The sequence below is a fragment of the Garra rufa genome, chromosome 15, assembly GCF_049309525.1.
Source record: "Garra rufa chromosome 15, GarRuf1.0, whole genome shotgun sequence".
Taxonomy (NCBI): Eukaryota; Metazoa; Chordata; class Actinopteri; order Cypriniformes; family Cyprinidae; genus Garra; species Garra rufa.
Genome location: NC_133375.1, coordinates 40,718,576 through 40,730,685, shown reverse-complemented (window position 1 = coordinate 40,730,685; position 12,110 = coordinate 40,718,576). Strand labels below are relative to the sequence as shown.

General features: G+C 30.4%; 1 protein-coding gene across 1 annotated transcript in view; it reads right to left on the bottom strand.

Moving 5' to 3' along the window:
- Positions 1-9,643: 9,643 nt before the first annotated feature.
- The window catches only part of LOC141287604 (BICD family-like cargo adapter 1), a 67,821-nt gene continuing 65,354 nt past the window's right edge, over positions 9,644-12,110 (bottom strand). The window contains exon 11 of the mRNA XM_073819762.1: positions 9,644-10,607. Coding sequence (XP_073675863.1) covers positions 10,440-10,607 — 168 coding nt within the window. The 3' untranslated portion in view covers positions 9,644-10,439. The remainder of the gene's footprint in view (positions 10,608-12,110) is intronic.

Below are 12,110 nucleotides of genomic sequence, written 5' to 3'. Positions count from 1 at the left end.
CCTAAAAAACTTTTTTTTTTTTTTCTTTTTTTTTAACAACTGAAGAAAGAAAGACTGTATATCTGTACATTTTTGTTCTGGAAGTAAACTTCTTTAATGGAAGATATTTGTTTAAAAAAAAAAAGTTAAAACAATTTTTAGGCACATTGATGATTTTCTCCCCTTTTCTTTTGCATTCAAATGTTAATGTAAAAAAACTTTTTTTTTTTTTTTGCAGAAAATTATACATTTTTAGATCTGCATTAAAGTCATTACAGCAAGTTAAAGAACTTTAGGCTTATATGTGACCCTGAACCACAAAATCAGTTTTAAGTAGCACAGGTATATTTGTAGCAATAGCCAAAAATACATTCTATGTATGGGTCAAAATAATCGATTTTTCTATTATGCCAAAAATCATTAGGATATTAAGATCATGTTCCATAAATACATTTTGTAAATATATCAAAACGTAATTTTTGATTTGCATTGCTAAGAACTTAATTTGAAGAACTTTAAAGGATATTTTCTCAATATTTCGATTTTTTTTTGCGCCCTCAGATTACAGATTTTCAAATAATTGCATCTCAACCAGAAATTGTCCTAACAAACCATACATCAATGGAAAGCATATTCAGCTTCCAGATGATGTATAAATCTCAATTTTGAAAAAATTTACACTTATGACTGATTTTGTGGTCTGGGGTCACATTTGTTTTTGTTTTGGATTAAAATGTTAATGTAAAAAATGTAATAATTTTTTTTTACAAATAATTAAATATCGGATTTGTTTTAAATATCTGTATTAAAGTCATTACAAAAGAAAAAGTTATTTTGCATTATAGTGTTAATGTAAAATTGTGCATTTTTTGCAAAGATTTCTTTTTTTACTGTAATGCAATGATTTTAGAGCTGCATTAATTACAAATAGCACAATGATATATACATGCAATACAAGGAATCTAAAATGGCCTTCACTTTTTATTTACATTTTTTTTTTCATATAGAAAATTGAATTCTGTTTTTGAGCGGTTTTGTGAGATTCACCAATAGAAGTATTTTCATAATTTGTATTAATTCAGCCAAAACACACCACAAGCCCTGGCTGTGCCATGAGCCAATTTCAATCCAGTCATGTGACTTTAGTTCATCATATGTGTGCATATACAGCACGTTCGACATATTAGCACATGTCCATGCAAACTGTGCTGGTTGAAACACTTTTTTCAGCTGTGGTTATATTATACACTGGAGAAAAGAAATGTATAGTGGACCTCCCCTTTATGAATTAAATCATTAATAAATATTTTAAAGAATTAATATTTGACACAAGCATGTTTGTCCTTGTCTTTATTAAGCATGATTGCACATTTGTTTACAAGCTTTGCTCTTTCTTCTCGATGATTATTGCAGAACTGCAACGATTCTTCAGTTTTATTACTGGAATATCTGACCATTGAGAAACTTGCATTTGATTATTTTTTTACTTATTCTGATACATCACAGTGCGTTCCACGTCAAGACATTGGAAGCTTTTTAAACATACGTTTATGTCTGCTGTATATAACTTGATATTTTAAAGGAATCTGTTGGAAAAATAAGAATTTGATCATATAAAAACACCGGATTGAACTTACTATGAGTATAAATAGCAAACACCTCATGGAAAGTATAAAACCTAACTTATTTACATGTTTACCGTGGTATTACTTACAAATGTACAGATATATACACTTTTGTCTGGAAGTGAAGAATATTAGCTGTTTGTGATAATTCACTTTACACTTTTTGTTCTGGTTTTACTCAAAGAAATCATTTAATCAGCATGAAAGTGTATCTTTTTTTACTATAAATGAGGTTCATGTTGATAAAAAGTTGTATTTTAGCAGCCACTTTTGAGATTTCCTTTAAACATAAAGTGTTTGAGTAGGTATGTTTATGTTTTTAATATGCTAGTTTTCAGAAAGTGCATTTATAGAAGGAAACTTGGCACTAATGAGGCTGGTGCGAACTGTTAAAGGACTAGTTCACCCAAAAAAGAAGATTTGATGTTTGTCTGCTTACCCCCAGGGGGATCCAAGATGTATGTGACTTTTTGTTTCTTTAGTAGAACACCAACGAAGATTTGCAGTCTGACTGCAGTCTGTCAGTCTTATAATGGCTGTCAATGGTTACCAAATTTTTAAGAGTAAAAAAAAACATACACAGACAAAAAAGGTGATCTGCCATAGTAGATGCACGTATGGCAAGCAGTTTTATCCTAAAATGTACTATGCTTTACTCGTCGTAATTGCATTTTTACTAGTAACAATTCAATTAGAGAGCTCTATAATTCAGTTCTTACTAGTAACAGTTCCAATTAGAGAGCTCTACAAATTATTATTTTTTTACTAGTCATATGTCTACATTGACTTCCATTCATATTTAATTACAGAGCTCTACAACAGATTTTTTACTAGTAACAATTACATTTATAGAGCTCTCTAAATTAATGTTTACTAGTAAGAATTCTGATTAGAGAGCTCTTATTCAATTGTTACTAGTAAAAACTGAATTAGAGAGCTCTTTAATTCAATTACGGAGCTCTGCAATTAAACATCTTTAATGTGTGTTTTTACTAGTAAAAATTTAATTATAGAGCTCTGTAATTGCATTTTTACTAGTAATAATTAGAGCGCTCTCTAATTGGAATTGTTACTAGTAAAAACTGAATTAGAGAGCTCTTTAATTCAATTACGGAGCTCTGCAATTAAACAACTTTAATGTGTGTTTTTACTAGTAAAAATTTAATTATAGAGCTCTGTAATTGCATTTTTACTAGTAATAATTAGAGAGCTCTCTAATTGGAATTATTACTAGTAAATATTGATTTAGAGAGCTCTCTAACTGGAATTGTTAAGAGTAAGAATTCAGTTGTAGAGCTCTCTAATTGAAATTCCTACAAGTAAAAATGTTTTAGAGCTCTGTAATTAAAAATAAATGGAAGTCAATGGAGACATGTCTAGTAAAAATTCATTTGTAGAGCTCTCTAATTATTGTTACTAAGAATTGAATTAGAGCTCTGTAACTGGAATTGTTACTAGTAAGAATTAGAGAGCTCTTTAATTAATATTGTTACTAGTAAAAAAAAATAATAATTAGAGAACTCTCTAATTGGCATTGTTACTAGTAGGAATTAAATCATAGAGCTCTGTAATTGAATTGTTACTAGTAAAAATGCAATTACGACGAGTAACATTTAGTATATTTTAGGCTAAAACGGCTTGCCATATGCTCGCGCGGAAGCGATCTGTCGCACGTATACATCAATCATTTTTGACATAGTCCATATTGGCCTCTCAAAATGGTAATTATATGTGCTTATCCTGATTCTGGCAACCAATTAAAAACAAAAAGATTAGTTTCCTTGTGCGAACTCATCTGGAAGTGTTGACTTTTCACCAACTACATTGCCAGCAGGGTTGCCAGGTTGAGGGGGATCCCCCAGTAAAAATCGCGTTCCGGGTGAAAAGTATAATGTTATTGGGGTCGTTTTTACCCGCGGACCTTAAAAAACACCCGCAGCAACAGTGTTAAATTAGCCCAATTCCGCGGGAAAACCATGGACTTGGCAACACTGATTGCCAGAGCACGTTTTGTCTAAGTTTTTTTTACTCTTAAAGATTTGGTAACTATTGACTGCCATGATATGACTGACACGCTGCAACGATTTTTGTTCTACTGAAGAAACAAAGTCACCTACATCTTGGATGCCCTGGGGGCAAGCAGATAAACATCAAATTTTCATTTTTGGGTGAACTATCCTTTTAATATTTGTTTTACACAATATTATTTACTCATATAGTTATTGAACTCCCCCTCTTTTGCCCCCTCCCCATTATTCTATGTAAAACAAGCTTTTTGTGTTGCTTATGGAACAATCAGATCAACAGGATCAGGATTGCTTAATATTATTTCTATAAAATAATTTATCGAACATCCAGTGATCATATTCAAACTTGTTTTTGTCTTAACAAATGAAATATACATAGAAAGACATGCACATCCACTCACATGCATGACGACCAAGTGATAAAAAAAAAAAAAAAAAAACCTAGTACTGCTAAGAGTATTTGTAGGATGACTGGGAAGAACACATTCACCACAGCAGCTCGCACAGATTTAAGAAACAGACTGGAGAGACTTGCAAAAAAACAGTGTTTAAATGGCAAAAGGACAGCAGTACAAAGTCAATGCAACGAGACGATTACAGAACAGTGTGTAGAATGCAAGAAAAGAATCTAAAGAAATGACATTGAAATGTTTTTACATACAGAACGACAGAAGAGGGACGAGTAATACTCTAAACGTGGAGCGATTCGGGCTGCGGCTGCTGTCTGGAAGATTTAAATCACTGCTAATATAACAGTGAGTTTCATTCATCTGGCATCAGGCAGGAGAAGCACTACAGGCATTCATAAAAACATCCACAGTAATTATAAATATCTGATCCTTTTTAAATCAGCCTTGTCATATATATTAGCATCAGTTTGGATCTTTCACATGCAATTTTCTAAAGTGGCATTAAATGTAATTTGGAGTAAATTTAATCTAATTGAGATTTTGCAGTGATATTTAAATGTCAGAGGATTCTTGGAGCATTTTAATAAGCATTTTAAAGAAATGTTATCTTTTAAAATGGGATGAGAATATTTATGTGTGTACAAATGTACACTATCACTCAAAAAAAAATAATAATAATTTAGGAAGTCTTTTCTGCTCACCAAGCCTGCATTTATTTGATCCGAAGTACAGCAAACACTTTTAAATTCTGAAATATTTTTACTATTTAAAATAACCGTTTTCTATTTGAATATATTTTGAAATGTAATTTATTCCTGTGATCAAACCTGAATTTTTAGCATCATTACTCCAGACTTAAGTTTCACGTGATCCTTCAGAAATCACACTTTTTATTATTATTATTATTATTATTATTATTAGCAATATTTAAAAAAAAAAGGGTGAGTAATTTTTTTTTTCAGGATTATTTAATGGATAAAAAGATCCATAGATCAGCAGTTATCTGAAATTTAAAAAAAAGCATTTGTAACATTATACATTATACACTATACCATACAAAAGCAAGACATTTTTAGAAATTAATACTTTTATTTAGCAAGGATGTTTTAAATTAATGATAAAGACGTTAAAAATGTTACAGAAAATTTATATTTTAGATAAATGCTGTTCTTCTGGACTTTCTACTTATTAAAGAAACCTGAATTCTACTCATGTTTTCAACATAATAATAATAATCATAATAATAAATGTTTTTTTAGCAGCAAATCTGAATATTAGAATGATTTCTGAAGGATCATGTGACAGCTTTGATCACAGGAATAAATTACATTTCAAAATATATTCAAATAGAAAACGGTTATTAAAAATATTTCACAATTTTACTGTTTTTGTTGTACTTTGTTGTATCAAATAAATGCAATCTCTGTGAGCAGAAGAGACTTCTTTAACGTTAAAAATCTTACAGTTCAAAAACTTTTGACTGCTAGTGTACATTTTTATGCATGAATTTTGTTAAATGTTCTAAAAACTTAAAGTTGTTTTCTGTATCATTTAAATCACTTCTATTGTAAAATGAATACTTTAATATTTTTGTATTAAACTTGCATTCAAAAAAGGTCACTATGTAGAATATATTTATGTAACCAGTGTTATAATTGAATTACTTTTGTGTAAATAAAGTAAAGTTAGGGTTACTTTTTTTTTTTTTTAGTTACAGTTACTTCAGATTTTATATAAAACAATAGTGGATTTAACATTGACATTTACCTTCTAATATTAAAATTTTTCTAATGTAACCTTCTCTTTAAATACTTTGGTCATTTTAATTATAATTTATGCATTGAATTACTGTATTACTTACCTAACACTACATATACTTCCAGTCAAGAAGTTTTTATTTTTTTTATTTTTTTATTTTAATAAAGAAGTCTCTCCTGCTCCCCAAGCCTGCATTTATTTGATTTGAAACACAGTAAAAATATATCAGAATTTTATGTTTTTTTCTATTTAAAAAAACTGTTTTCCATTTGAATATATTTTAAAATGTAATATATTCCTGATTTCAAAGCTGAATTTTTAGCATCATTACTGCAGACTTCAGTCTCACATGATCCTTCAGAAATCATTCTAATATTTTGATTAGCTGCTCAAAAACATTTACTATTATTATTATTATATAGAAAACAGCTAGTAGTATAGTAATAATTTCTGAAGGATCATGTGACACTGAAGACTGGAGTAATGATGCTGAAAATTCTGCTTTGATCACAGGAATAAATTACATTTTAAAATATATTTAAATAGAAAGCGGTTATTTTAAACAGTAAAAATATTTCACAATTGTACAGTTTTTGCTGTACTTCAGATCAAATAAATGCAGGCTTGGTGAGCAGAAGAGACTTCTTTAAAAAATAAAATCTTACTGTTCCAAAACTTTTGACTGGTAGTGCATGACTTTGTTAAAATTAAACTTTTGTCGAGTTGACCTGTAGTGCCTCTCCTGCAGACTGGATCAATATTCATACTTGACATTAATCTGGATCGATACAGAATTACTAATGAAGCAAAGTGTGATGTATTGGGTCTGAATTGAGAGTTTTCAGATGGTTTACATTCAGCTCTAATCAGACAGCGATTCCGCCGAATGCTCCAGAAACACTTACAAACCAGACTACGCGACAGACAAGTGCTTACATGGAGATTGTTGTAAAAAAATCCATTTGTCATTCAAAAGTTATACATTTACAAATATATTGATTCCTTTTATTTATTTATTTTTTTATTCCAAACCTGTTTGTGTCTTTGTACGTATAAAAAAATCACTCTTTGGGTTTCTCCGAACCAAAAATCACCTCTGCGAGAAAGAAGACAGCTGCATAGCTTTGCTCGAAATCTGCCCGACTTTCACTGACTGAACCCAAAACACACACACACACACACACACACACCGAACACGAAACAGAAAACACACCCGAATACAGCTCACAATCAGGACACAAGTGCTCCCTTCATTCTCATAGGCTGGAGGAAGTACACACTAGAAATGACCCGGGCTGCGTTCAGAATAATATCCTAGCATACTACACTTACAAAACTTTCACTGGGGTACTAATATTTACCTTTAAGTTTTTGTCTCTTACTGTGGTGCTCGAGTGACAACTTTGTGTAGTCATACTATGCCTGCAGTATTTTTAGTATGCTAATGACATATGCAGTATGCAGTGTGTTAAATATTGTATCCCACAATACAAAGACCTGGAAGTCATTTTTAACATTTTACCCTGTAAGAAAATAAATAAGTACACATACTAACTTGTTTTAACAGTCTTTTGATAAAAGATTCAATTAAAAAATTTAAATTTAAAAAAGTAAAAACATTTTTGGAATTTTCGGTGACTACAATGTAGCATTCTACTCTTTGAAATATTGTAACATTCTGCATACAGTGTCACTTTTTCGGTCTTTTAAAAACCAGATGTAGTATATATACTGCGCACTAGGAAGTACACTAGTATTTCATTCGGAACACAGCCGCAGTTTCAGTGCGTCTCTGAGGACTGAGATTTTCTAATAGTGAGTATCGTCTAACGGTGTCTTCAGTTTGGTGTTTCTGATTTCTACTGTGTTTGTACGTGTGTAAACCTTATTTTCAATGCAGTTTTTCAGACGCAGTCAACAAGTTACAACTCAACACTTCTGCTCTTTGGTTCATTCGCATCAGATTGTGACGCAGACGGCCTGAAGTCTATTATCAAGCAGTCCTGAGGACATTTTCTCCAGGAATGTGCTAGAAAACAAGCAGGTACGTTTGATAAAATAGCCGTGATGCATTTACGCTAATGATTTTCCTGTTGAACTATTATTGGTGTATGTTGCGTGCTTTTATAATTGTTTGATTCTAAGCAGCTGCTGAAAGTTAATTTCATATAATATTCATGTGGTTGTTAAAAAGTTAATTAGTTGTTTTGGTTAATATAAAATGCCTCTGTGAATGAACCCAAGAGCAGAACATCTGTAGCTATTTGTGATTTTAATGTTGCAGCATTCAAACATCATCTATAATCAGGCCCACACCGAATCTGTGTCAGAATATGACAAATTTATGTCGGAATTTTAGAACAATACTGCAGTACTCTCATATTTCGCACATAAGACGCCCACAGATTCCGTCTGGGCCTGAAACTACATCGTGATGCTGAAACCTTTGTCCTGAACCGTTTGTAGTCTAGTTCGTCCTGAGTTGAGTCTCTAGCGAATGCCGTGATTTGTCGGTGAGCGGATGTGCCTCCGTGAATCTCTGGCAGTGAGGTGAGGAGAAGCTTTCCGAGGCACTCGCAGGGGGAAACGGACCTCTGATAGGACTGGAGAATTCTGGGAACCCTGTTGAACAGACCCTGACGCAGGGCTTCACCCCAAGCCTTCTGAGGGAGGATTGTGGGTACAGATAAAGTGCAAAACGGCTCAAAGCCGTCAGAGAACTTGGTTGTCAGTGCAGTGGTTCTCAACTGGTTTCCCAAAAAGAATAGTTTTTACAGTCAATTACTGGGAGTAGACAACATTAAACCAAAAAAACTGGTAGCACTTAATTTAAAGCTGTCATGTATAATTCATATTAAATGTATTTATAATGTACACTGCCAGTCAAAAGTTTAAGATCTAAAGTACAGCAAAAACAGTAAAATTTTGAAATATTTTTACTATTTAAAATAACTAATTTCTATTTGAATATATTTTTGTGATCAAAGCTGAATTTTCAGCATTATTACTCCAGTCTTCAGTGTCACATGATCCTTCAGAAATCAAATAATCTAATATGCTGTTTTGCTGTTTATTATTATTATCAATATTTTTTTAAATCTGAGTATATTTTTTCAGGATATTTGGATGGATCTAAATATCAGCATTTATCTGAAATAAAAAGCTTTTGTAACATTATACACTATACCATTCAAAAGCTTGCATTTTTTTTGGCAATAAATTCTAGAAATGAATACTTTTATTTAGCAAGGATGCTTTAAATAGATCTAAAGTGATGATAAAGACATTTATAATGTTACAAAAGATTTCTATTTCAGATAAATGCTGTTCTTCTGAACTTTCTATTCATCAAAGAAACCTGAAAAGATTCTACTCAGCTGTTTTCAACATAATAGTATTAAAAAATGTTTCTTGAGCATCAAATCTCAGAATGATTTCTGAAGGATCTTGATGCTAAAAAGTCAGCTTTGAAATCGCAGGAATAAATTACATTTCACAATATATTCAAATAGAAAGCAGTTATTTTAAATAGTAAAAATATTTCAACATTTTACAGTTTTTGCTGTACTTTGGATCAAAAAAATGCAGGCTTGGTGAGCAGAAGAGACTTCTTTAAAAAACTTTAGAAAATCTTACTGTTCAAAAACTTTTTACTGGTAGTGTACATGGTAATGTGTTGTATCTTTTCAGAAACTGAACCCAAGTATAAAATTGTAACCAAAGTTAAAAAACATTTTAATATTTGAGGGTTTGTTTGTCATGTGTTTTAATGCATTACATAACAATGAATACATAAGTATTATAATATATCATAACTGTGGTTACAATTATTCATGACATCATACAGTGCATTATGCCTGGATGGATAATGCTCATTATGAGCCATAATTAATGCATTAAACTACTTTACTAATGCATTATATATAAAGACTTAAATCTTTAAATTAAGCCTAAATATTTTGGTAACACTTTATGTATTTGCATTAATCATGTGTTGCATATTTGTCAAAAAGTATGAAAACAGTTCAATTGTAGCTGTGAAGCAAGCAATATTCGGTTCAAATATGTGACCCTGGACCACAAAAATCAGTCTTAAGTAACATGGGTATATTTGTAGCAATAGCCAACAACATTGTATGGGTTAAAATGATCGTTTTTTCTTTTATGCCAAAAATCATTAGGATATTAAGTAAAGATCATGTTCCATGAAGATATTTTGTAAATTTCCTAGTGTAAATGTATCAAAAACCTAATTTTTGATTAGTAATATGCATTGCTTTGGATAACTTTAAAGGCGATTTTCTTAAATATTTAGATTTTTTTTTTTTTGCACTCAGATTGCAGATTTTGAAATAGTTAAATATGCATCACATTAGGTTTATTAGTTTATGTTAAAACTCTGTCTAAATTAATGACATTTTATATGCAATGCAAATACATGAATCTAAATTTAGATCTGAGAATTTTATAGTTTTATAGATTTTTTGTTGTTGCTTTTGTACAAAAATAGTTGTAGTTTTTGATGAGCTAACCCAGTTGAGAGCCACTGATCTGGCAATTTGACTTTCTTTCTGTCGTTTGTTGTACCCTTTCTCTCTCGCCTGTTCTCTCACTCTCTTCCTCCATGTCTTCAGATAATCTCAGTTCTTCTTGAAGAATGAAAAGAGGCGCTTGTCTCCGTCCGAGAGGCGATGCGGTCGTCTGGATGGAGCTCCTCCTCGTGACCCGTTGAAGGAGTATGGAGGATCCTTCCACTCCTCCTGGTGTTTATCCATCAGTTGTTGATCGATAACTCTGTGCATATCATCCTGAGAGAGAGAGAGAGAGAAACAGACATCAGGACTTCATTTGAAGATAGAAAAGAGCCATCAACTGATAGTTTGAGGTGAGTGAGAATGGATGAACATGAGTTCTGTGACATGAAGGTGGTTTTCACACTTGTTTTACAATATGGTTTAGTTTGAACCACAACTTGATTGCCTTCCAGTGTTGTTACTGTTAACAAAAGTGTTAAAAAATAAATTTTGGTAGTTGAAATAAATTTGAAATGAATAAAATATAAATATTAGATGACAAAAACCTAAACAAAAATAGCTGCCTTGTAAACTATCCAAAATAAGCTGAAGTTACTAACGTTCTTAAAACTAAAATTAAAATAATAACAAAGCTAAATAGAAATAAATTAAAAACTGACAAAAGCCCATAACAAAACATAAACTGAAAATAAAATAATAATAAAAGCTAATTCAAAATAATAATAGATAAAAACTAATATACTGATAAAATAAACATAATAACAAAACAAACAAACAAATAAATAAATAAAAATACTAAAATAATACTATTCCCTTTTTGACACCGGTCTCTGTCTATTTTCACATTCAAGAAAATACTGCAAAAACATTACTAAATCTACAGCGGGAATAAAAATAAAGGTAAATAGAAATATTTAAGGAAAAATACATGACACTAAAATAAATAAAATAACATAAATTATTTATTAGCTATTACTACTAATTTATTAAAACTAATGTATTACTACTAAATTAGTAATTAGTAAATAATTACTATAATAAAAAAACATAAAATCTAAAAATAAAAGCATATTCAAAATAATAATAAATAGTATAAAAGTATATAAAAAAATACTAAAATAATACTGTTCCCTTTTTGACACCGGTCTCTGTCTATTTTCACATTCAAGAAAATACCACAAAAACATTACTAAATCTACAGCGGGAATAAAAATAAAAGTGAAAAGAAACATTTAGGGGAAAAATACATGACACTAAAATAAATTATTTATTTACTATTGCTAATAATTTATTAAAACTAATTTATTACTACTAAATTAATAAATAATTAATAAAATAAAAAATATAAAAATAAAAGCACATTTAAAATACTAATAAATAGTATAAAAGTATATAAATAATACTAAAATAATACTAAAAAAAAATTGGAATAAAATTTAATTAAAGCTAAATAGAAATAAAAAAGTTAAATAAAAAATAAAATGACAGGGGCACCTAACAAAATATATATATATATATACACACACACACACACACACACACACACACACACACACACACACACACACACACACACACACACACATGTGGGTGTATATCCCCATTCAAGAGAATAGGGAAGTATATATATATATATATATATATATATATATATATATATATATATGTGACCCTGGACCACAAAACCAGTCTTAAGTCGCTGGGGTATATTTGTAGCAATAGCCAAAAATACATTGAATGGGTCAAAATTATTGATTTTTCTTTTATGCCAAAAAT